The sequence below is a fragment of the Phaethon aethereus genome (assembly GCF_964289735.1).
Source record: "Phaethon aethereus genome assembly, chromosome: 19".
Classification (NCBI taxonomy): Eukaryota; Metazoa; Chordata; class Aves; order Phaethontiformes; family Phaethontidae; genus Phaethon; species Phaethon aethereus.
Window position 1 is genome coordinate 2,216,343 of NC_138595.1, and position 27,462 is coordinate 2,243,804.

Genomic DNA, 27,462 nt, shown 5'->3' on the forward strand with positions numbered 1-27,462 from the left:
CAGCCAACAACCAGAACAGCACGCTTAAACACTCCCGCCCCCCCAAGTCCCCCAAATAAAAATCTCTAAGGAATTAACACAAACGTGGGTGACCTGATTGCAGGGGGGCTGGTGGTCCCTGCTGGTCTGAATCGCATGTCCCTCCCCGCAGCAGCACACTGCGCGTGTGCTGAGCAGATTGCAAAATCAAGGTCAGGAATTTAAAGAGAATAGTTAAAGATGGATTGTCTTTGGGAAGAAGCAGAGTTCATTTTAAAGCTAGAGAGGAGGGCTTTTAGCCAAGCCAACGTCTACCCCCTGCTCTTCTTCCCGAGCCTGTGTGACTGAGCAGTAACCGTATTTGACGTTCCTTCAGCGAGGTTTTTAGCAACAAACCAGCAGCTGGAGAGACCCTGCGCTGGGTGCTCCCAGGCAGCTTCAAGCAGCCACACGAGGGCAGGGCCAGCAGCTGCCCCGGCAGAGCAGATGTCAGGAGTCGGGGCAGGGAGTACCCCTCGCGGTGTGGAGCCTGCGGCGGGGTCAATCCTGGCACGAAGGCCCGATGCTAGTTCTGCTCAGGTTCTTCGGGACTCGTGATTTTTCCAAACAGTGAACGATAAAGCTCCGTCCTGGGGAAAAGAGGCAGGAAGAGGGGGAAAAGTTACTTTTCAAGGTCGAAATGGAAGCAAGAGGCTGCCAGCAAAACCATCTGCTCCTTAAAATGAAACGGCCTTGTATAATTAAAAATGCATTCAACAATCTTTATTAATAAATACAGGCAAAGGGGAGAACTTGCATAAGACCAATCACATACAGTACAGAAATATGTAAATATTTCAGTGTGGCTGGATACCCTATCTCTGGAGAAAGAGGTTTTCTATAAGTTTGCCCTTTACAGACAGGCTCTTCAAGTAAGAAAACAAGATTGAATATTTTAATAGGATGTATGAGACCGCAGAGCCATAAGGAGGATTCAATCAGACAGTCTACGTTGGACTATAATTTAGTTTTCATACATTTTCTTGGACTTGACGGTACTTGAAAAACAATGAAAATGACCCAGCAACAAGATTCCAATTAATATCACATATGCAGCAATTCTGATAACAGGAGCAAGTTTCCCTTAAAAAAAAAAAAAAAAAAAGAAGTGGGCTGGTGTTATTTATCTTTAATTTTAAAACCAAAGTAACCTGAGAAGAGAGATGGGGAAAAGGGGAGAGCACTCTTATAAATCACGCATTTCTGGAAATCAGGGAAGAAGCATCAGGAGAGCCTTATTTTCTACATACGCACTAAGGCAACAGCCTGTTGTAAGAAGACGGCACACACACAGCAGTGTTGGTTACACGGAGGACGGGATTTTTCCTTCAGAGCACGCTAACAACCATCAGGGTTATTAGAGCAATAACGAAATGATCCCACTGCCGGGGGCCAGTGTCTTGATGGTTCGGCAGGGCCAGGGCCTCGGAAAGCAGCTACTGCAGAAGCCAGGCCAGGAAAACTGTCACGACAGGCAGAGAAAAGAGACTTCTCCACTGCTCAAGAATGAGTAAAATATGGTTTCAAAGGATGAAATTTAGACCTGACAGAGATACTGTGATTTTGGCTGCCTCCTCAATTAAGACCACAACAGAGACCGCTCTTGCTAGGGCTGCTTTGATGCCTTGCTCCTTTACAGATCAATAAAAGATGGCAACTGGTTTGAAAACTGACTGTTTCTTGCAGACACTTCCACTGGAGAAAGTTACCTGTCAGATGCGTGAAAGAAGGAACTTCTGAGTTTTGAACAGTGACGGCAGAAAAACGCCAGCCATTAACCCCAGGAAGATGAGGAACAAAGTACTCGTTCCAGCAACGCAGGAGGCTGGACAGACGTGCACGGACCACTGAGACAAGAAACCATTCTAATTCACAGGGCCACATCTCTTAAATTAATTTTAATTTAGAAGCTAATTAACCAATCAGCTGCTCTCCCCTCAGAAAATGAGTCTGTGGTTGAGGGATGCGTCTCCTTAACCTAACAAAATGGTTGACACCACATTTTGTGTGGAAAGCTCAGTCGAGACTACGAAACCAGAGCTGGAGCTTCTGTTTTAAATCAGGAGCGTGCACGCAGGTTTTGGCAAGTTTAACACAAGCGCAAAATCAAAACACTTGTAGAAAACAGAACTGGTACTTGAAAAGCTGAAAACTTTTGATGCTTGAAAGAAAAGAAGGAGAAGGGAGAGGAATGCCTTACCCAAGCCTATAACATTTTCCATCCTTCCTGACTGGTAACAGATAAATTATATTATAACTTGCTTTTGCTGTTTCAACTGAGCAATCAGATGGCAAGCAGCACTACTGCCAACAAGGACATTGTGACTTCAAGGCTCCGTCAAGGGATCGGAAGGAAAACACAGAGTGATGCTATTTAGTCCTCCAACAATCACGGTTCTGCAGCCTTGCTTTGCCGGCTCGGCTCAGACCCCACCATCACCCCGTTTCCACCTGCACTGCAATCTCGGGGAAACTCCTGGGCAGCGTGCAGCGGATCCTGTCTGCAGCGGGGTTCACGTGCCAGGAGCAGAGAGGGAAATGCTGAAACTGGTGTTTTGATAGAAGATCATTTCACACTCAGGTGGGCAAAGCTGACAAACACTCGCGGGTTGTTCCTGTCAGAGGAAGCCGAGTGGCTTAGGTACTTTCAATGAAACATCACCAATTTCATTCTTTCTCCCCTCTCCCTGTTATATGCCTCATTTTAAATAGGGCAACTTAATTGCATTGAGGAAAACAATCTAAGGAAGACAAATGACAATACCAAACGCACCCGCTTTGCTGGTTTGCAACCCGCAGGTGCGGTAGTGGGAGCCACACAAGGCCTCGGGAAGCTGACAGCGACAGACTCCAGCCTGTTTGCTCTTGTGCCAGAGGAAAGCACGTCTGCAAGAAGAACCCTCCCAGCAGCCAGCAAGGTCTCGCAGCTCCTCTTCTCAGGATTGTTTCTGTTCTCCCACCGTAGGGATGCTGCTGTCGCCCTGGCTCAGGGCTTGAAGCCTCTAGTCTGTGCAGCTCCTGCAGTTTGTTTGTTTTAATGCATGTGCTGGGCACAGGCACTAACCAGACAAGTTTGTTTCTCAGCTATTAAAAAACACACAGCTCTCACACACGGACTCACTCCCATCTCTCCACACTTTGCTAGGAAACAACACGGTCTCTGCACATTTCCTGCGCTACGCACGCTTTCCCACAGATTTCGTACAGTCGACCTAAACATCATTTCAGATCTTAGTCCTGACCCATCAGGTGGCTCTGCAGAAACGGCTGTTGCTCGGGAGGATCCACCGCTCCCACCGCAGGTGGCTCCGCTGCCCACCACCGACATTAACCGCCCAGTGTGGGGACGTTCTCTGTCCTGGCTATAAACCCACGCTCTCCTCTGGCCGCGGAGTCGCCTGGGCAATGCAAAAGACTGGGCTGAAGAAATCCTCTTTTGGAGCCTGTGCTAGTGCTGCCAAAAGGCACAGACCCGCTCCCAGGCAGACACTGTTTGGCCTGACCACTACACACACAGCGAACGGCACGCAGGTCTTCTCCTGCTCCTCTTCCACACCCTGGTGCCAGCCAGAAACAGAAACTGCTTTTATTTTGTCCACAAGCATCACTCACAGGTAACAGGCAAAATTCAAAGGGGACTTGCTCCCAAACATCACTTCCACTGCACAGAGGAGGCCCTGTCTGCGGTTTCTTGACATACACCCTTCTCCCCTTATACATTCATTCTTTTTTTTTTTACAGTCCCCAATAACCTAAGGAAGTTCACATATAATGTACACATTCTGGGGATCCCCAGAGAAACAAGCCAAAGACAGCAAGAGTTTCTGTGTTCTCTTTGCGAGCAGGCGAAAACCAAAAGTATTGTTTCTTTGCAGCCTGCCTTGGCCTTTTCCCACTGGTGGAGAATCAGTATCCTCAAGTTTTTGTCTTCATTTTTGTTTTTTGATAGTCTTCTGATGGGTGCAAGAGTTCAGGGATCAATGCTGAATTTGCTCCAATCCTACTAATTTTAAATAAAGTCATTTTTCAACCAAGCGGGCCCAGAGAGATTTTAAGCAAGAATTTGTCTTGCCCAGCAGAGAAATGTTGCCAGCACTGACAGACTCCGACATTCATACCCCAGGCTTCATGGGGGCAAAGAAGAGGGGTTGCACCCGCAGCCGCAGGCAGGGAAGCAGGCAGCACCGAGCCCAGCACCCCCACGGCCCCCACCCTCCTGAGCACAATGCTGGCAACCTCTGTCGGAGTAAAAATTCAAGTGGAGCTGTCTGGATAGTAACACAGCATGGGCAGACATCCTAGCAGAGAGTGACAGAAGGAGGGAAATCAGGTAACCCCCACCACCCCCAAAACAGAACAAATATTTCACCGGGGGGTGGGGGGGACGACACCAAAACCAACCAAAAAAGACCCCTTTTTTTTCCTCCTCTTATCAGCTAGACTACCTTTCTTCTACAGCATCTCCCCTCAGCAGGATTTAACCATGCAGAGAGTAAAACTCATCAATCCTCCAGGTTTAACCTTGTCTCTGTTTCAATTCACCAGGGTAAGTGTGGATTTTAATACCTTTAGCCTTAAGGCTACGCATAATGAACTTGGATTTTGGTTAAAAAATATAAAAATTTCTCTCCTCCACCCACATATATTAAACATCAGACTTGAGCCGCTGAGTTGAAACAACCCACCCCACTGCAAGTCCACTACCTCCAGCTGAAGGAAAGGTGACTTTAGCACAAAGAGGTACTGGTCTTAGCAATGTGCTGAGAAATAACCTATGCGAGTAATTAACAGCACTTACACCTCAGGTAGAGAGCGGGGAAGAAGCAGGTCGATACAGGGGTCTTCCTTGAATTAAAATTTAACTTAACCTTTATTGCAACCTACAAAAGCAAGTAATGAGCACTAACATTTTTATTTCTTTTAAACTGTCATTTAGGCTGTAGAGGGGATAATTACCTATTTCCACTGTAGTAAGGTTTTATCACCCTTAGTGAGGCATTGTCTAATTTAATATTTTTACTATATTATCATAAAACCTGTTTCTGGAAAAAATGATCACGAACCACACAGCCATTTGCCATAAAACATGTGTGTGTAAGTACCTTGGCTTAATTATTTATGCATTTCTTCTGAGCTGACTCCAAAGGCAGAGGACGGCCCAGCTGCATGATGCACCGGGAGCGCTGCGCCCAGGGCCCGCTCCACAGCCACCTGGAAAGTTTGTACAGCCCTTTTTTTCAACACACCAGCAGTCTGAGACAAAAGGTGTACGTGAGGGGGACGCGTCACGCCGCTCTCCGTGCCCCCGCGCAGCTAGAACCCCCCTGTGTTCGGTGCAATCTGCAGCTCGGTTGTGGCCGTGCTGGTTTTGCGGGAAGAGCAAGGCAGGGGCGTCCCTGCCCTGCTCCCCACCCCGGCCCGGCTGCGGACCCCGGGGAAAGCATTCCCCGTGCAAGCCCCAGGTCCCCAAGCTCGGCCGCCCTCCCATTCGCGGCTTGCACAGCCTTGGCACGGCCACAGCAACGCTCCCGGCTGCGGGGAGCCCCCGCCGCGGCGCTGCGACGTGCGCTTTGCAGACAAAGGACCCGGCTGCGCGCAGGAGAGGTGCCAAGGCCCGGCTCCCCCCGAGCCCCGTCTGCAGCCCCCCACTCCACGGCAGCGCAGAAATGCCGGCCGGGTCCCCACCACGCACACAGGTGATGTCACGTCAACAGCAGTATTTAAAAATAAATAAACGAAGGGACCAGCTACTTCACAGTGCGCTTTGTGTGCTGACCGACCCGTGGGCTTCACCACCTGCCCGGGTCCCAGGTGCTGCTACGACACACGTTTTATAGGCAAAAATCTTTGCAACAGAGAGCAACGAAACACACATGCAGAGGGCAGGAGTGCCCTGGGTGAATATTAATAGCAACAGCACATTTGATGAATGTATGAATCATCAAAATAGAAAGAATAAAAACTGTTAACAGTTCCCCAGAAATCTACTTTGCCCATCTGCAGTGGCACTATTCCACCAAATATACAAAGGGGAAAACAAATACATACCTGCACATGGGAGGGGAGAACAGCTAAGGCTGTACTATTTTGTGTAATTACAGTTATGCTACTTCTTTTTTTAAAATGTAGTTCTGTAAACTGGTTGAAAAAACAATATTATGGGGGAAAATTCAGTTTCTGGTGGGTTTTTTTCAGAGTACTATTAATATAGCAATACTGCATGAGTCACTGCTGTGCTGTTTTAATAAAAATATCCTCTGACAAATTTCTCTACCTTTTGCCAGGTACCTTTTACTACTCCTCTTCTTTAAGGCCAAAAAAAAAAAAAAAAAAAAGATAATTTAGAATGCTCCCTGAGCAGTACTGAAATAACTATACCTACCCCATTCCTACCAATATCCTCCATGGGGAACAATGAATTTTTAATTCACAAAAACTGGTGAAAAGATAGAGCATGAACACCAATGAAGAAAGAGAGGATGAAAAACACGCCTCCTGATGAAAACTGAGCTGGCTGCAGAACAGATGGCTGATCATTTTTTTGGAAAACTTTCTCTCTGTATCCTAAGGAATTTTTTTGTCCACTGGTGCAAAGTACAGATTACCAGGTGCCCTGCAAGCAGAGCAAGTACCCAGGAACAGAAAACAAGCTGAAGCCCTTTATTTCTCAATTTCTAGTCAAAGGCATTACCCTAAATCAGCACCCAGGGTGTGGGATTTGGCTCCGTATTCACACACCTTCCAGCATGCATTCCCCACGCTGGTACCTCCGCCGCAACAAACCCGCATACGGTCGATGATGCGGAGCAAAACAAACGGCGGCAATCATCAAAGCAGAATTAAAATACCCATGTCTTTTAAAGCGACTGGCCTGAAAGGCAGAGCAGAGCGTGGCTGGGTGTCCGGCGCGCGGTGCGGCGCAGCGCGGCGCGGCGCCGGCCGGGAAGGCAGGCCCACGAGATGGCACTCTCTCACTCGCTTCCCTGCCATGGCCCAAAACTGGAGCACACAACTCCAGCTATAAATTACACAGCCAGACGGCTCTCATCACCATGCCCGGCGCTTGAAGGAGATTCAGAAAGGTCTGCTGCAATTCCCTCTCGCTCAGGCAGGTCAGGATTGGGTCCTTCAAGTCTGTGCAAATGCTTTTAGCCCCACGGCTTTAAATTATGAAAGGTGACATGTGACCTCTGGTTTGTCTCATGAGAGCAGGCACAAGATTTATAAATATTTCAGAAAGCTGGTTCTTGCCCTAAACAAAGGGACTCTGCACATTTTGTGAGGATGGATCTGGGGATGGGGTGGTGAGAGGGAGGACAGCAGAGATGGAAGGGCTGCTGCTCATGGTACTGTCCCGCAAACTTAACCTGACCCAGGGTTTCAGACCTGCCATCTCTGTCACCAATTCTGAACAGTTCCGCCGTACACCAGCACACATCTGCCTATGCACCAGCCGTGAGCTCAGGACAGCATTAAGGGGAGCAGAGATGGAGCCCCTCTCATCCTGACTCCGGTCCCAATAGCATTCACATTTTCATATGAGCTTTTACAGCACAAAGCACAAAAGATGTGGACAAGTGGCTGGAGAAGTAGCAAAACACAGGGAGGTTCAGAAACCTCCAGCTTGCTCCACTGGCTTGCTTTCCAGCAGCTTTAATTTCCCCATGAAATTCATAAAATGTTGCTTTCTCAGTCTCTGTTTCCAGATGGGTATTTGAACAGAGCAGCCACTGTAATGCTGCACATGAAGTGCCCTGCGCAGACGTGCACACAGGCGCACGGAGGGGACCGTTCTTTGTGTACCTTAACATCCCATATTCCTAGGATGATTTCCCTCTTTCACAGCTTGCCTGTTTTATAACAGATTTGATGCAGGAGAAGACAAATTGTCTCACAAAGGAAGGACGACAAATCATCTTGCAGCTTTTAACAGGTTGGGTTTTTCTCCCTTTAAAAAGGAAATTTCCATAACAGAGGCGTCTGTCTTCTTACTAGGGATGTCAAACATCAAATGTTGGGACACAATGATTTCAGCCCATTGGCAGTAACCAGGGTCACGTACACCACTTCACTACTGCCAGCTTCAAAACATACAAAAAGTCCTGTTCAAATACCAACCCTTCTAATAACTACGGTTAAAAGTGATATGGGATACTTAACTGCATCTACATGAGCTGACTTCTAAGGCTAAGGCAAAGGTTAGGGGGATAAAATCCACCAAACAAAATGATACACTAAGGGCAGAATGCTACTGAAGCCACGGTGCCTCGGGACCAACAGTCAAGCCAAGGAGGTTTAGTTTCACAGGACAACCTGTGTTGTTTTCTCGGTTCCCAGCAGAGCTCAGGTCTAAGGCTCTCCTGCACCGAGCACTAGGCTCCCCAAAGAGCCAGCTCAGGGTGTACACATCACCTCCCCAGGAGAGTCTATACATCTCCCCTGAGGGACCCAAGAGGGTCACTGCCACACCAGGGGCTCTTCCAGAAGCCACAGAGCCCAGGTGGGCAGCTTGCCCTCCCACCCACAGCCTCGTGCTAGAAACACCAGTTTTCCCTAAAACCTCAGAGCGCTGCACAGGCTGAGAGATTGCCCTCCACATTAGCACTACTCCCTTTGTTTCCCAAAGCAAAGCCGATACAAAGCTGCACAAGCTTTCTTCCAGGTTGTGTCTATATAAACTTAAGAATAATTTTTCTCACACCAACACGGTCACCCGAGGTTTTTGCCACAGAGCCCAGAAGCTGCTGGTTCAGTCGTTCCAGAATCGGGGACCTCTGTCGTGGTGAACGTACTAGATTGACAATCGCAGAGCCCAAATTCCTCCGTTAATCTAGTCACATGGTGTTTTAATACCCGAAATACAAAGTGAGCTAAGTTAAAGGCTGGTATCTCACCAACTTTTTAATTTTTTTTTTTAAATATTAAACTCTTATGTCATGTAAGTAAATTAATCTTTTAATACCAGGATTTCCTACTATGTACCCCTCTCTGCTTGTAGCAAGACACACTGTGACAAAGCAACTGCGCTAAGTCAAAGACTGAGAATGTGGGCTGGGAAAATACACAACATCCTGGCTGAATCCAAGGGAGATGCTCTAATCCAAACCTCACTGGCAGCTGGATCACCCGTGTCTTAATTCAGCTTCCCAGCAGGCACTAGTCTCCTCGTGCAAGAACAGAAGTGGGATGGATGCTCTTCTACCAAGCACGACCTGAGGCCAACAGGACTGTAGAGTCATGGACTTAATTTCTTGCACTTGGCCGTGGGATTTCAGGCAGTGATTCCTGCCCTGAGGTCAGTTCTGCTGCCTTGCAAGTTTGCACTTCCAAAATCAAACACAAAACATACTATCACAGGTATGGAGAGACCATTTATATACGCATGTACACAGAAGAATCTATATAGTATTGCTAAGTACAGCGTGCTGGAAATACCTGGTCAGCACTTGACCACATGCTAAAAATAAAAAAATAAATAAAAATGCAGAGAAAATGTACCCTGCCCAACCCTACAGCCCATGGGAAGCTGGAAGAAGGGAGCAACAACATAGACATGCAGCCTGAGCTTGAAGCCCCAGTTGCCTGGGGTTCCTACAAACCAGGGACACGGCAACAAGGTAACGTCCACCACAGGCAAACAGGTCATCTGGCTAAATTAGGACCATCAGTTGGTGGTGTATGATCAATACTGCCTGAAGGTAGGGACCAGTTCACTAACTGGTGACAATCACAATGTGGAGAGGTCCGAGAAGAGCAGGGGCAATTTCCCCAGCTCATGCAAAGGCTTCTGTGCCTCACGCTGCTGGTGGAACTGCATGGTTTGACACAGTCCCATTATGGCCATCTTCTTCCCCCTAATCTGGCTCATAATGGATGCAAAGTCCTCCTCTGTAATGAAGAACCATTTGCTGAGGTAAAAAGCAACCTATCTAAAAGCTGATATATTCTCTCCCACCTTGACTCAGTTATAAATCCCTGTTTTGAATTTCAGCTTGCACTTGAGAATATGTCTCTTTTGTCCTGCCTGACTTTACTGCAGAAAAGCCTCCTTTTGCCTCCCATTTCTGCACTGGGTGCCATCTTTAATGATGATGTATGGGTGTCCTTTTCCTCAGCGGTGCTCTGGGGAGGGGGTCAAACATGTGACACCGCCAGCATGTGTATCAACAGCAAATTATAAACCGTGTCAATCCAAGTTAATGCAAAGCTGTAATCCTCTTTAACAAGAGATCAAATCAGTGCCATGAGTTATGTTCATTCTGTAATCTGATAAGAAATAGAGTGAGCCTCTAATAAAAGAGTAATGAGAGCCCTTAATGATGCTGTTAAAAGGTAGCGCCAGTTAAAATATTGCTGTTGTTCCAGCTGATTAGATCACTGTTGCATATTTGCACAATCTTGTTTTACCTGTCAGAATAGCGTGAGTCGTCTTGGGAGATAAAGGTGTTTGGACCAAACATCTGTGTCCTTAAAGAATGTCTCTCCTGCAAGTTACCATCCTCCAGGGGTGAAATAATGATGCCCATCAAACTTAGCAGTAATTTGATATTATACCTGTTTTTAAAGTGTCTGTGTTTAGTCTCTGTTCCACGTACACACGTACAGTGCAGAGATCGGAAGATCTATATATCAAAGTTGACAGAGAGATATAACAAAACCAAAATCCACACACAGCTCTTCCCAGGAACACAGACTTTACCTGACCTTGCCACAACGAGGCTGTTTATAGGACCCACTGCTGCAGATACGGCAACTCTGCCCATACTGAAAATACGCTCACTTGTCTATGAACCTGCAGGCCTTAGTGGGAAACTCCAGCCTCAGTTTGCCCATAAAGAAACACATCTGCCTAGCAGTGCACAGATGTCTGATCTCCTAAAAACATGAGGCTGTTGAGAGCTAGGCCAGCCGAAGGTGACTGCGCAGATGTGGGTTCAACTACAGCTCTAGCCCAGACCCGCTGTGTCACCTTTGGCAAGTCACTGAGGCTCTTGACTCATGGATTTCTGGACCCAAATGTCTTTGGAGATACAGGCTATCATTTCCCAAAGAGTAAACCAGAGAAGACTAGCATCATCCCAACTCTGTTGCACACGGTGGTAGTAAAGAATGATTATATTAAAGATTACACTACTCTAGATACTGGAGCAATGGGATGAGCAAAGTACTCTAGGTCATGAAGATGGGAAAAGCGTATTTCAAGGGAAGTCCAAGAAGTGGCACCCACATTATGCCACCTTCAAACCCTGGCAAAAAACACAAACAAGGAGAGATCGACCCGGTTCTAATCCTGGGTAACTCCTGCCTTAGACAGCTACACTTGCCTCTGCACAGCCACCACAGTACAATTACATTCAAGCTTTTGCCTTCAGGTTCCTTGTCTTAGGGCAAGCCTATTTGCATAGCAATGACTTGGACCGATTAGAAAAACCTTGGCCCAAGAGTACTATAAATGTATTTAAGTCTATAAACATATACCCCAAGATAACCATAAAAATCACTTTCCAGTGTATGTTTTAAAATACTACCAAAGAGGGGTTAAAAGAGAGGAGGGCTCGAGGCCACCAGTGCCCCTCACATTACAACATAATATATGTGAGCACAAGGTTAAACAGCCATGCCCATGCGGAGGGTGCATGAAAAACTGGCAAGTGGAAGATTAATTGCCTGCACAAATGCTATTATTCCAACCAGCAGCAAGAATAAGAAAGGAAGTGGCAGTGATATTGACAAAGGCAGTTATTATACTTGTATGTTTCTTTTCTCAAATTCAGGCTGTAAAACAACTCTGGAGTGACTGTTCATCCCCTTCTCCATGCAGCACTCAGGCTGCTTCTCCTCACACGCATTTGCTCTTTGTTTCCCTAGCCAGTGGCAGTGGCAAGTGGTAAACTTGACATGCCAGATCCCCAGAAGTCCTGGGCATCCCACGCCATGCCAACACCACACAGGGACCATCAGGTGAGTGCTAGCAGTTCCTTGCACCATGTTACAGTCCCTCTGCACAGCCAGAGTAGTGAAAAATGGCTTAAATGTACAAGAGAATCAGGCCCTAAATGTATTCTTAAGCTGCAGTAGCTAATCAAATACACAGAAAACAGCAAGGTATTACAGTGCTACACAGACTTGTGCCTTCAAAAGCACTTAGAGCAAGCAAAGCAAGACAACAGTCACAGCCAACTCCTCTCTGTTCTTGCCCCAGTGACAAAGGACTTGTGCAGTTCATCACGGGCAGTGAGGACTTGGCACAGCCAAAGAAGAACCAGAACTACTCCAACCATTCGTACACCCTGGACTCTAAGCCATCCCCCCAACCTTCTGCCCATCCACATTTGCACATATGTATTTGTTTACTGGCATTTTCCAGGTATCTACATGCCACTGTAGTGACTGGTACACTTAAGGGGAATGTTCTGCCAGCTCTGTTTCTGCAACAGCTGTTTTATATACAGCTCCCTGACACTTTAAAATTTCTCACACTACAACACAGAGCACCCCATTGCTCAGATGTGTATTTATTTTGGGGTCACGCCTTTTAAATGCCTGACCAGAAAAAAAAAAATGGCTCAGAGCATGATCACATCACTGTGAAGTGTATACTTGCATTTTCAATCTAGTAATTCACACTTGCAAACAATAAAATTGCCTTCTTCTGTCACAAAGAAAAGCTGTTATCATTACTGCTTCCCTCTCATGCGTACAGGCCTGGTCCTTTCTTTCTAATTCACCTGCAGTTTAAAGCACACGTTGAATTCTTCTTGCCTTGTCCGGTATGGCTGTGTGCTGCTAGAGAGGTATTATGGCCCACGGCAAATGCAGGGGCATTTTAAACAGGGCTGTGAAGTGACCCACAGAGAGCAGCTATGATTTAAAAAAAAAGACTGATAGCAGCAGATATCTACATTTTGGGAGAGTTGAACCAAAACACCTATGGAGGCCCAATTTTCAGACACTGGCCACGGTTTTATGTCTGGATGCAAACACAAAATGGTGTAAAACTATGGAGGAAAGGATGGAAGCTAAGCTGAGTAACAGCCAGCTTTTCAGTGTGCAAAGCAAGAATGGCTACCCAAATGTGGAAGGGCTGCTGCAAAGAAGAAGAAAGAATCTGTTCCTAAAGCCGACATTGAACAGGACGAGAAACAATAGCCCTAAATTACAGCAGAGGGAAATTTAAGCTCACTATAGGACCAAACAATGCCAAAGCACATCCCATGGGTAGGAAGCTGCAAAGAAATTGCTTAGGGAAGACTGTAATGCCTGCAGTAGGCAAAGGTAAGGCATATTCTTTGTGTTACAGATAACCAGCAGGCATTTTGGCAAACAGTGAGGACAGCTACTACCACTACTATTATTAAACCACTGGTTTTTAGAGGCACTTCTCAACAGCAGACCTCCGTTGCACAGAAGGGGAATCAGAGTCACAGAAACACTGAGTGACCTGCTCAAGGTCATCCATGGAGCCACTGGCAGAACGAGGAACAATACCTGCCCCGCCTGGTTCCAGCATTGCCCCATCCACATCCAGGGTTTGCTTGAAAGCCTCATCTTGGCAGAATGGGATACAGCTGCCCACATGATATGACCCTCAGGCATGCTTGCTGGTGTGTGAACACATCGACTGACAGTCTCACTCTAGACGGCTAAACCAACATCAGGAGATAAGTGACTAAAATGCCATTAACAGAAAGTATGGCGGGCCTCCAAAGTGACTAATAAACTTAATGTAAGAAATAAGTTCCCGCAGTCAGACAATAAGCAGCAGCAGCTGCTGCCACACTGCTGCCACCAAAGAATCAGTAAAACATGCAAGCGATGTAATAACCCACTCAATGTGGAGAAAACCCCCAGGAGACATTTTCAGTAAACCAAATGTCAAACACTCTGTCCCTACCACAATGATAACTGTGTTGACACAGCATAACGTAGATAGCATCCTATTAGCTGTAACAGCTTCTGAGGGTCAGCCAGACCCCGTGCAGCTTGTGGTGGACGCAAGGTGCCTCCCGAGAAGCGAGGGGAATAAGGGTTATGAAGATGGCAGCCAGATTAAGCGCAGCTAAGGCCCAAGAAGGCTATTGTGCAGAACGACTCCACTGTCCCAGCTGTTCCAATGCACTTCACATTTGCATTGACTTGCTGGAGGATTTTGGCTTACAGAATGCATTTTCTACACAACTTTTGGAACACTAGTGAGTGCAGTGGACTGCGAAGGAGGAAGCAATGTCACCTCTGGGGACAGCAAACATAGTATGCTAACTCCTAGATTATTAGGATCAGTCTTACTTTTTTTTTTTCACTTTCCTCCCCTTCACACACGCCCCATGCAAGTTAAGCTTGCTTTCAGTCTGGGGGCAGAGCAGGGGTTCTGTATGCCTGCCTAACCTGTAGGACAGTATGTAGTATACGCGAAAGATGACAAGACACCCTAACCTCATTCGGAATTCTCAAAGCGTAAGTAGTAACCAGTCAACTGGACATAATACTAAGATAGAGAAATATTAGTCATGCATATTATTAATGAATATGGTATGAACTGGTTCTTCCGATACACACATATGCCACCTGCTAATTACCCTTAGACAAAAAGATGCGGGGAATGAGCAGCACATCCCAGAACCACTTCTACAGGATGGTACGACTCCACTAGGAATGTATGGCTGTCCTTCCCAGTGTTTTATTTGAGGCTATCCAAAAACAGCAAAGACACCAATTCCACGCAGGTAAGGAGGTCCTTGCCAGCTGGGATGCAGATACCTGCTAGCTCAGGCCTTGCATATGAGAAACAAAAGTGCACTTGATTTATTTGCCAAATAGACAAAAGTATGTATGTCTAATGTCCCAGTGCCCAAGCCACTCCTGTCCCTCTCTTCCTATGATCCAGGTAAGGGGGTGGAAGAACTGACCACTTTATATGGCTGGAGGCATAGCTTTCATCCTACACATGCAACACATCTACTTTTGTGGTGAGAGAATGTAGACAATATTCAGAAATCAGAGCAGTTTTCTCATTTGAGAAAAAGAAAAAAAGAAAGAGTAAAGAAACTATGAGAAAGATGCATGATGAAACGGCACAGATCTTCTTGTGGACACAAAACATCTTACTGCCAGCTTACTGGAGAGCTTTCATCCAGAAGTCTGCACAATACCCCAAAAGGCAACAGTGTAAGAACAGCAGGTATTTGGTTTCCATTTCACAGACAAATGACATCCCTCTCTCACAAACATGTTCCGCAACCCCGGGGAAAGATGTTTCTCAAGCCTTCTACATCCGTTCACTGGAAAAATTATTCCACCTCCTTACCAAAAAAAGCTCAGAATTTCAAGATTTAGTTTAAGAATGTAATGCTTAAGAAATATGGGTGTATATGTAGAAAAGCTATCTAGTAAATTTCACTGCTATTTTATTTACTAATTAGCACATTAAAACATTATAGCCTTCCAGTAAAATCTTCACTCTTTCAATAGACACAAAGAGTCTAACAGACTCTTTAATACACATAAACACAAGCAACATTGAGGTCTTGAGTGAATCTTGACTTAACTATTTCAGTTATTAACTCATCTAAGAAAATGCATCCTGAGCAGAAATTAAAACCGTTGCCATTTCTGTTAAAAGACAAGTTCTTTGTAAGTTTCGATTACACCTGAAGACACCAAATAACTTGGCTGCCTATTTGCAAAATTATTCCATAAAACTAGAAGATTTCAAGATCACAGGAGTTTTAAAGCAGGAATCAAAATGTAGGTACTGAGATTTATGAAAATTTCTTGTTTGGTGTCACAGTAACTGCAGAGTGGAAGCTCAGCCAGACTGCCTGGACAGATGTGACCAAGACACCCAGGCTATGATGCCAGTGACAAATGGTTAACTGATAAGAAGAAACGGAGGGGGCGACAGACTGAAGAACAGGTCAATATCATGCTGTCATGAAGCCATTTGAGAAACGTAATTAATCTATTACTCACCTGGCATCATCATTCATTGTACAGTGGTCAATAGGTGCCATGAAGCTCACCAGCTTGCTATGGACATGATACCTGAATAGTGCAGGAAATAGGCAGCACATTAGTAACTATTAATGAAAAGGAAATGTTGCTGCTTGAATAGAAACACCCCAGTCCCTGAAATGCAAAACACTGGCTTTCCTGGTGGCTGATATCTAAGTCGTCACTAGTTGTAGCTGGCAATTCTCCCCCCCTTCCCTCCTCCTTTCTTATAACACGGACAGAAGAATAATCAGATGATATAATGGACTGAATAGCAAGCAAATGCTTTTTTATCACAGCTAGAAAGAGGACATACAGCATCCATTAATTGTGTGCGAGCACCTAATCAGACTCCCAGACAGACAACCCTGAAAAGTCAGAGACAGAGAAACAGGAACTCATTTTCAGCCTTCCGTTCAGCTGGTGTCTTAATCACCTTCTGGAATTTGTGCCCAAAGAGCCCACTGCAGGCAGCAGAAGCGTCAGAGCATCAGACCTTCTCAAGCATCCATCTGCTATCGCTTTTTCCTTGCTCTCTGGTATCTAGGGCCCTAAAGGATATCAAAATCCCACTCTGCTAGCTGTACCCATAGTTGCAAAGTCTTACCCTGAATAACTCGCAAATGGAGCATGTAAAAAAAAAGCAAAGGAGGAGACGGGAAAAAGATTTGTGCAAAGAGGAGATGGGACATATCCAAGGTGATACAGTGCTGCATCTGTCTCAGCCAAGATACTTCTGCAAGCAAGCTGTAGCACACCTCCAGATACGGGACCCCCTTCCTGCTTTCCACACTGGGCTAGGAACTTGCAGTAGATTTCGTGACTCATATTCAAGGACCTGACATAAAATTTAACAGAGTACTGAAAAAATCAGAATGAAAAGGTGGCTTTAAACTCTAGTGTCTAAGGGCAGGGGATTCCAAACCAATGGCTTTTGGTGTACACTACCATGCTGCCTACCCAAGTCTGAAATGTTTTATCCAAGCTGCTGCTATTTTTAGAGTTTGACAAATAGCAGGCAAAAGGATTCACAAGCATTTGCCCAGAATCACCTTTCCACTCTGTCACCTCTGCACTCCCTTTTGTTTGCTTATGCAGGAACATTCCCTCGAGGGGATTTTTAGCTCACAAGACTATTTCAGAATGGCTCTTCAGGCACAGCACACACTCACCCTTACACAAGGGCTTCCCTGCGCAATCAAGTCTTTGTCACTCGTAATGGAAGCAACCGCCCTGGTCTATCGCTGTAATGATCGAGTGGGAACACACATAGCTGTGTGCAGGGCTAGTACTGCCACAAACAACAGGTCAATAGCCTGGACTATGAAATAGTTCACTTACGAGACATTATCAACTGAGGGATTCATACAGATCAAAGCTTATAAAGGGACAGTCTGCATAGTGGCAACGGGGCTTAGCAATTCAGATAAATTCTCTGACACGAGTTGTTTGTCCAGAACTAATTAGTGTCACATTTTTTAAATCAGGACTTTAAAAATCCCAGTCTAGCAGATACAAAATATTTAATTTCATTCACAGAAAGACAACCGACGTTGCAGCAGCACAGGACCAGAAATGACTGACATGAAAAATAGGTGTGCACACATCACTCCTCCGTATCTACCTCAAGAAAAGGCATGTCCTAGAGAGGGATAGCAGAGTTCTAGGCACCAGGTTTCTTAAGCTCGACTATGGAATTTTTGGATGAGCTCACTTCCCCTCTCAGTGCCCTAATTTCCTTGTATATGAAGGGGACAGGTACTCATGTCAAGTGGAAGAGGGACTGCTTTTAAAAGCACTTGAACACCCTCAGACCCTACAATAAACTAGCACATTTCATTCAACCATGCTATAATATTGAAGGTTTGCTAAAGGATTGCTAAAAAGGAAGAATTATGGAGAAACTTAGTATTAAATACTTTTCTCCCCAGGATCTCAAAGTCCTTCATGAAAACAAATCTAAGCACTGCTGCCCCAGTTGTAGAGAAGGAAAAAGAAGAACAGAGGGTAAGCGATCTGTTTAGGATGACACTGAGTCAGTGGAAGAACCAACTATGTAAAAACACCCGCTTGGGCTCTACAGGACTATTCTGAAAAGATGCAGGAGCTTAATTGCATGTTAATCCTAAACACAGACAATGACACTTTTTTCTTTTATTGATATTTTTTGTGCAGGGTCAGTGCAACTTTTATTTAAAGAAGAAAAAAAAGGCACCTAAGATCTAAGAGGCAATTGACTTGGCGAGATAGCTGATCTCTCAGGAATGCTGAAGCGCACAGATTGCACACAATGAGAGGCTTCCCCATTATTCCTGGAGGTTTACGAGTCTGACTGAGTTGTGTGATGTTGTCAGTAGTTTTGACTGAATCATGAATATATCCAATTATGTGTGATGCTGACAGAAAAGAATATTGATAGTCAATAATTATAGGCTTTTCAGGCCAACAAAGTAGCTCTTCCCTCTTTTAATAAATTATCTTATGACATCTATCTTAAAAATTGCTATGCCAGGCCTGACCCAGTCTGACTCCACTGACTTTCTATCAGATGCCATCTAAACTCAGGATTTATAGTTTACTCACAAAAGGATGGTTAATGTTGCGGATTTTTCAGGAAGCAGTGCAGCTTTTCAGCATGACTCCCTGCCACAAATACCTCCTCCACTACAAATCATGCAGTCATGCTAAACTCAGGGAGACTAATACATCTGCTCTGCAAAGGGGAAAAAAAACCCTATCCTCTCCAGACTGCTTTCCTTTCTACCCTACCACATGGAAGATTCTTCCACGGGAAACACAACGGGAGAGACCAACCCGAATTAGTGACCCTGGAGTCGGGATGTGAAATGCTTTGACACTAATGAAAGCTGTGATGGAACTTATAAAAATCTAGAGATTAGACACCAAATTCCAATTGACAGTCATTGGGAAATAGACATCTACCACACTGAGGCAGGTCTGCACTTCTTCCCCTAGAGCTGCTATCCACATTTTAGTCAGTTATGTATGTATTGCACAAGAAGTGTTTATTGGCTTTCACTGGAAATTACAGCCCCAAATCGCTTAGGGACATTTAAACACCTCTCTCCAGTGTTCTCTGATAGCAGTGAACATTCTTACCAAGACTGATCTGGTAATGGGCAATGCTCACGGGCTGCATCCAACCAAGCCCTTACTCTACACTAATATTCCCCAGCGAACGCCCCACAGCAAGACACCTTGCCCTAAAAGGCATGGATAAGCCTACCAATGCAGAGCCTACCAGAGCCAACCCAGCACAGTCAGACTTTATTCAGAACTTCTTGCAGAAGCTGTCACCCACCGGATTCTCCTTCCTTTACTGGCTTTTCTGTCCACTTTCTTCTTTATTTTGCTTCGTAACTTCTGGATGGCCAGCCATTGCCTGAGGAATGCAAAATGACAGTTACACAACTTTCAGAGCCACCTGGAAAATGAGCATTAGGTACACTGGGGTCTGAGGCCCTTCCCAGCCCTTATAGCTCACTGCATTTACACAAGTGAAGGAGATCAGAACCTCAGGAAAACAAGTATGAAACTTCAAGTGCCCCTGGTACTGCTTCACTGCACAGACATGCCATTTAAACAATAAGCCTTTCTCCTGACTCCAGCCACAGTGGGACACGCAGGCCAGACCTGCTGACCCCAATGAGACAATCGCTGTTCAGTGAGAATATTCTACTGGCAGAGAAACCCATGGAGGCAACAAGCTTGGCTCCATTTTTCATTCTTTCTTGATTACTGAATATTTTTAAGAATCTTTAGAATTAAAAATAAAATCTTTACGAAGTGTAAATGATAAAATCTGAAAAAATGTCTTTACAGGTACTGCTTTTTTGTTTCAGCCTTGATTACTAGACTGAGCTCTGTTTTGCATATAGAAACCTGTAACAGTATAGATGGTCTGCCACATCCTAAACTGATTTTTTTAAATGAGATAAGGTTATGCTAGCTCCATGAACAGAATTACCATGATGCAGTAGATGATCTGAATTTATTTCCTCCCTCAGTTTTGCAAAGTGTATTGAAAACTATAAGCAAGTACTTCTCCCCACCATCTCTGACTTAAACCTGGCAAATCTACCAAGAAGCGCTATATAATGCTCCAACTGTTACTACACAAAACCACAAAAGAAAGAAAAGCAATAAACACTTTCAGAAAGTGCTGTCTGATCCCCAACTGTATTTAGAAGGGAAGCTCAACTCCTCAAACAGAACTTCACCAAGTCAAAGAAGTTTTCAACAGGGGAAAACTTCTACTAGTTATAAATATTTTTTTATGAAGACGAGCGTCATCTTACCTGATTTATAAAATGAAAACTTGACATCAGGGAAAAAAATCTAGCAAAATCCAATTACTGCAATCTTAATATAATCTTAATTACTGTAATCTATTTTATTGTAAAGTCAGATAAATGTACAATGTAATCACCACTTAAATGTAATTTTGTCTATATCATGTTAAATTATAGTGAATAGCTTTCCATAATATTCCAGACATACACAAAATAAATTTGACACATTGCACTAAAATTTGGGTAATATTTTACACGGATAAAAGTTATTTCACCATCACAAAATTTCCTAACGCATGCATCTTCTCCCCTTCCCCATACACATACCCCATACCACTTTTTCAGTGGAGAGCCCTACTCCAGCATTTTCAGCCTTCCTCTGCTTTTACACTTTTCTAAATTACAGCCTATGGTTATTTCAATGTACACTATTCATTCAGTGGTATTTGGAAAATTCTTTGTTTTCTAACTATAGAATTAAACAGAGAAATAAAAGCTTCCCTGCATGGAACTGTATTTTATTTCTGCATGCAGGAAACATTCCCTGCTATTTTAATGGTATAGTATCTTAAGAGCAGGGAGAGAACATACACGGGAATTGCTTTAACTGATCTCACAACAGAACGTTTGCTCCTCTAAAACAATGAGAAATCAGAGCTCATAATGAGAAAAGGCAGAATTTCACCAGCAGGCAGTCACTTTGTCTAGTTCCTCCTAGCGAGGGTCGGTTAAGACACCCCTCTATGGACTCCCCTTGTGCTGCATGAACCACCGAGAGACAGAAATATCCAAAGTCTGGAACAAACCTTTTACACTGGAAAGTATCTTCAGGGGATTGCAGACAAACCAGGGCACAGCCCAAAGGCTGACAAACTCAGAGTCAGACAGTGTGATCCATAACGAAGGAATATGTTACAGAGGGTGACTTTCCTGACTAATGTCATACTGTTTTAATAATTTGTTATGCAGTTTCTTACACCCAGATGTCATGCAAAATTTTGCCCTCTACAATGAACTGGGCTGGAAGCCCACAAGTAGTTTTGTACTTCTGGAATGGAATGGGGTGACGCTAATGATGTTACAGACAACTTCCTACTTACCTGCCCATTGCTACCTGGTCATTGGGGTCCAATGAGGTGGTTTTACGTTCTATAAGTTCCCGAAGGAGCTAGAAGAAAGACAACAATACCATTTAAAAGCACAGTAAAAACATGTTAATGCTAAACAGGCTCACAAGTTTCTCAGAAGACTTAACAAATTAGCCGCCAAGTTTCCAAGGGAACCTGTGTGCCTCATTTCTTGAAACTCCCTAGAAAACTCCAAGCCAAGAACCAAGACTTTTTAACATTTCCTCTGCACAAAAGTTTTCCAAGGGAAAAAGCTGATGGCTCTGAAAAGGTTCAAGCAAGAAAGCAAAACCCTATGCTAAAAGTGTGAGTAACTGTAGATCATCCCCCGCTTCCAAAAAGGTCCCCATAGTATATGTGACTGAGCCAAAACACTGAAGGCCACTACAAAGGTGTGTGTTAATTGCAGATGGATCTAGGAGTAATATAATCTTCCCTTCAACACATCACGGTTTATTTAGGTGACATGTAGCATCATGTCATTCATCTGAAGAGAACCTAAAAGGTTATGCAGAGCCAGAGGGGCACAACTTAGCAGCATGGTCCAAGCACAAGGAGCCCCACATGGGCAGAGCAAATTAATGATCTTCAATCTAAGCAATGGCAAAGGGCTGGAATCCCTGGGGGCACTGCAAAAAGCCCCCTCTGGGACTGTCAGATGGGCCAACCGTTCAGTAGCTGCTGGTCTCAAGAGCCCAGAACAAAGTGTACAATCCCACAGCAGGCAAACAGGCAACAAGCTGAGGGGGATGCTGCTCAGGGTGGGCAGGCAGGGCTTCCTGCTCCTCAGTGCTGAGCCTGACATGAGACAGCCGCTTCTCACCTGGAAGGGCAAAATGAAGAACTTGGCTTGTATTTCTGAGGCTGGTACTGTTCCTTGGGCTTTGGAAGGATAAAAAAGGCCTGAATGTTCACAGGCTGTTGTATACACGACTCCCATGGGCAAGAGATGTAACGCAAGCAGATCTGACCTCTGCCCCACAGGTCTTGCCCCACACTTCAAGTGAGGAGGGCGGGGGGGGGAACTGAAACACTTCACCAAACAGAAGTCAAGCATTGCTGGGCAGTAACGCTCACTCTGAGGAACAGCACAGCAAAATAATTTTTATAGCTAGAGCAGGAATGCTCAAGCAGGCTTTTCTATTTCTTTTCATGTCCTGAGGGTTGGGTTTTGTCCTTTTTGCTTCCTGCAGCCAAGGAATATTGTGAACAGCCTTTTTTGGATACTTGATCGGTGCTGTATGTTTACCACCACTCACTGTAAATTGTACATGCTGTGCCTTGGGTATTAGCCAACATATTAACACAAAGAACAGAAATAAACCCTCCAAAACTGAGGGGCACAGACTGCTTTCTAAACGCTGACATTTCACTGACTAGTTACTGCCTCAGCTCAGAAACAACCTGAAACAGACCCACCTGGAAACCAGAAAGTCCAGACAATTCCACAGAAATGCTAGAGAAGAAAGGATGAAACACGCTTTTCCTGCACCCTATACTCTTGCTGAAGTAGGAGAGCTGGACTGCAACGGTCAGTCAGGGTACAGTAACAGTCACGGAAGGCAGGGCTTGGGGAGCAGCCATGGTCCTGGCTGGCTATCGCCTTCACCTGGCCCTAGGCAGCATGCACAGACAAGGCAAGAGGACAAGAAAGACGCTCCACATCCCCCCATACCAGCTCAAGTGAGACGACAGCATTTCTGAGCACAGCTTAGCTCTTGACTACCACTGTGCTCAGAGCAGCCTGCCCTCAGAGGGCTTCCCAGGCACAGGCGCTGCCCCACCGAGCGCAGCTGACACCAAAAGCTGTCCCAGGCACAGTGCTACGCGAGAAGCTCGCCAACACCCATCGCTTCTCATCACTTAAGTACATTACTGGAATGAGGGAGGGAAAAGGGATGAATCCCACAAAAGAAAAATGCAATAAAGGTAGATGGGTATCATTTTACGAGCTTTTTTTGTTTTCAAGACAGCCACTCAAGCAACAGAGATAATATTTATACCTGTTCACATCTTTCCTCTCCTTCAAGGCATACATCACATTTAAAAAAAAAAAAAAAAAAAAAAGAGCGATTCAAGCATAATTAAAAACCTGCCATTACTTTTTCTCTATTTGCTTATTTTTTGAGATTATTACTGCAGCAATTACATTTAAAAATTCCAGGAAGAGAGGCTACTAGTTTATTATCAGTAGAAAACAGCAAGCTACTTCTCTGCCCTGTTTATCTGATTGATTCCCAACATCTTTCTGGCACACAATCTATCAGTTTATCTCCCCCACTTCATCACAGTCACTTCTGGCAGCTAAATACAAGATCCAAATCCAGTGTTACACAGACATACGACACAGTAAACCTATGTAACACCACTACTCTGTAAACAGCTGCCCTTAAGGCTAAGCAGAAATGGGATCTTGGTTTCTAGTCAATATTCTGTCAAAAGCAAGGTGGGAGGGAGGGTTTTAAGAGCAGCCAGAAATGGTGCAGCAAGGTTTTAGTGGTTTCTTCCTGTACCGGCAATAAGGTGTGTTTACTGTCTCCTCTTATCTTGCTTCCTTGGCACAATGCACAGAAAAAACTGCTGAGGAGCAATGGCAGAGGCTAAGGCACAAGACGACAGTAATGCACAGACGTCCTATGCTCTCAGAGAACTAAGCAGCAGGACACTTTCAGCAGGACTTGGCTCTTCCTGGTGTCGCACCAAATCCACGGACGGGCAGACTAAGGAGATCTTAAAACTATGTCCACACCGGTCAGAATGAGATGCATTTTTGGGGCAGGTTCCTAATGCTGTACCTGGGAAGTAGGCAGGATCTTGCCGGACAGCATCACTCTCCTTTTGGCAGGGCAGCGTTTCCTGTGACAGCTGTGAAGGGCAAGGAGTTGAACTGTGTGCCACTTAGCAGGGCGACAGCAGGGATCCCATTATTTGCTGGGGGGCATGTCCTCTCCTCTGTGTACGGAGGATCCTCTCACCAGAATTAGCAGGGAAAAGCTTTGTGCAGCAGTAGGAGACTAAACCCTGCACACAGTCATCTCCTCTGCACTAACTAGGCCACCAGCCGATCAGCCATTAGTTGGGGCAGACACGGTTTTGTTGACCTTGGGGCTGACAGTGAAATGTTCTTTCAATGCAGCGTCAACTGCAAGATTGGGGACACTGCTTGGGGAGAGGAGAGGGAGACAAAGACGAGGGGGAAGTAAAAAAAAGCAGGGACAAGAGGGAAATTAGGGAATAGAAAGGAAAGCTGCGAAGCATCTTATTACATCTAAATAGTGTACGTCTTAAAGCTAAAGTTATAAATCATGCTAACAATGGTTACTAAAATAAAAGTGGATGTAGCCAGAGGCTACCACTGAAAAAGTCAGTCTAGACCTGCCTCGCTGCCTTTGGTCTTTAAGGATTTGATTAGTTTTTCCGCTTTCTAGTTCAGAGTCTTGCATTCAGCCCATGCTCCAGAGCCAGCTAGGGCTCAGGATACAGAATGAACGATAAATTCATTTACTGGATAAAGCAACACTGTTTTCACAGCACAAGACTTGAAACACTTCTGAAGCTGTAATATTTCATTAAGCTTGGCGATTCTGGTTAAAATTTATTAGTCAAAACAGCAAACTCTCATCAGACCCCATATATTCCATTAGGAGTGATATATGGTGTCTCCCAATGTCTAATTATTAACTAGGAAGTGTAAGTAAATCACTATCAGCATTAAGCCCTGATGTGTGAAGACAGAGTTTGAGTCAGGCAATTTCGGCATCAAAAGGCTTTGATTTGAAACATATCCTTTTTTGCTTTCCCTCCTTCACCTCTTCACATCTTCCCTGAACTTCAAAAACCTCAGCTCAGTCTCCCACGTAAACAAGCACAACTGCCTACCTGCAACAAAGTGCAGCCACGTCCAGCAGTCTGCAGCTCAACTACCAACTCCAAGCTGCTCCTACCAAAAACTGGAACTAGGAGGACGAACTATGTGCAGAGTGGACAACAGGCAATAGCAAGCAGAAGAAAGTTGCTAACATCATTTTCATTTGTCTTTGGAAAGAAGCAGCGATGCTTGCCAGGAGGGCTCCCGCATGCCTATGTTTCTGAATTCAACAAAGCTTCACATCAGGAATCAAGCAGCACTTGCAAATACTATTAAAACCAACCCAGTCAGACTCCCTAGTCAAAACCAAGGTCTGCCTATCACACAAGTAAAGAAAAGCACGCAGAGGTTGCATGGTTTCCCCAAGGTCCTCAAGTCACGCTCGTGGAGGGCCAGGAGCAGATGGGGACTGACCCTCTGTCCTGTGTTCTGAGCACATGAGAGAGCTTAAAATCCACAACCACTAACCAAGAGCAAAGCAGCGTTCCCGCAGAACACATCTGAAGGTAAGAGCTTCAAAAGCAGTTAGTATTCACCTGCCTTTGCTGACACCAAAGCCATTGTTAAAATTTACACTGGAGTCAATGATGTGTGCTTTCTAAAGAATTCACCTTAGAAGGACTCCCTCTCTACGCTAGTTAGAGAGATGCACACAAAGTACATTGTACAAAATTAGAGGGATTTAGAAATGCCATCCGAGTGTTGTTCAAGGGTAATAGAGATTCATTTCTCATTTTAGAGGTCAATTTTCATTTTAGAGGTTAGGTCTCATTTTCATGCACTATCTATCAGTGTTTCTGATACTACAGTTGCTGACCTTTCTCATTTGCAGACCCCTAAGAATTTCCAGTTGAGACACAGAGCTAAGTATAAGCTGAAATAAGCCTCGTGACAAAAGGCTCACTTTTCTTAGACCTCACAGACCAATTCAAATTAATACCTCGCAAAACTCAATTTATAGTGTAACACAGCAAAGAGTTTAGTTTACAAAGCTTAGAAATCTAATCGGAACAAAAGGAACACTTTTTCTCTGATGATGTTAAAATCTTCAGAAAAGCCACACAGGTCGTTTCTGCTACAGTGGATCAAAGCCACCTACTCTGTCTTGGAAGTGGCACTGCTGCCTTTGAATTCATCGAGTAAGGTATGTGAAGAGATGCAGTTTCAGCCTGGCCATTGCACTGGGTGCTCTATGAGGAAGTCGAAACAGTCCTATTGGGCTCCCTGTGCCAAAAATAATGTCAAACAAGGGACCGAAAATGTTCATTTTAAAACAACTGTGCAGAACAATGGAAAAGCGGAACCTCGTACCGCTTCTGCCATCTTAGTAATTTGCCGAAAGCAACAGAAACAGAAAAAGATTCGGCTATCCATGGACTCTGAAACAATGAGAAACAGTGAGAAACCCAGACTTCAGGTTTACCAGCAGCTGCTTACCTTCACTAGAACACTCCATCACTCCTTGTGCTAGAAAAATACCCAGCTTATTAGTGAGGAACTCTAAAATATTTGCAAATTGCTTATGTGGACTTTTATAGCTAAACGTGTATTTGTTACCAGAGACAGTAAACAAACAATTACTGTGGTGTGAAGGTCTACTAACGGCGCTCCGCTATCTTTTAACACAGAATCCTTTCAAAAGCTCAGGCAAATTACCTTCATCCTGCCTCACAGAGCTGCAATATGACATGTCACACTGAAAAAATGTGTTATTGTTAAGTTATCCTTCAACAGTTTAAAAACCAGTTATTTGTTAACAAAATCACTGCAGGAAACAAAAAGAGAGAAGCGAAGTACAACTTGTCAAGTCCAAGTAACGAAGTAAGACTACAAACACCAAATGATTTTCCTCCTTCCTGGTGAAAATGCAAAGTCACTCCACTACTGAACAGAAGTTGACAAAGCTGCATTTTATCAATGTAGTTCCAATACTTTCTAATTTAATTTTTTTCTCATTAGTCTTTGGAGACACATGGTAAATCACATTAATTTTTCCTTCTTTTTCATAGTTATACCCTGTACAAGTATTTAAAACAACATAAATTATTAAAAGGTTGCTTCTAGTCCAGGACTCATTCAGCATACGTTTTACACTGCATTCTGCCCAGATGTAGAAACAGGCTGTTTCTTTCAAGCTGCCACACAG

At 44.7% G+C, this 27,462-nt stretch overlaps 1 protein-coding gene across 1 annotated transcript in view; it reads right to left on the minus strand.

Moving 5' to 3' along the window:
- Positions 1–544: 544 nt before the first annotated feature.
- Positions 545–27,462, minus strand: part of AATF (apoptosis antagonizing transcription factor) — a gene marked incomplete at both ends in the record, with an annotated part of 55,599 nt that continues 28,681 nt past the window's right edge. Inside the window, 4 exons of the mRNA XM_082008624.1 lie at positions 545–608; positions 15,988–16,059; positions 19,331–19,411; positions 21,422–21,489. Coding sequence (XP_081864750.1) covers positions 545–608; positions 15,988–16,059; positions 19,331–19,411; positions 21,422–21,489 — 285 coding nt within the window. The remainder of the gene's footprint in view (positions 609–15,987; positions 16,060–19,330; positions 19,412–21,421; positions 21,490–27,462) is intronic.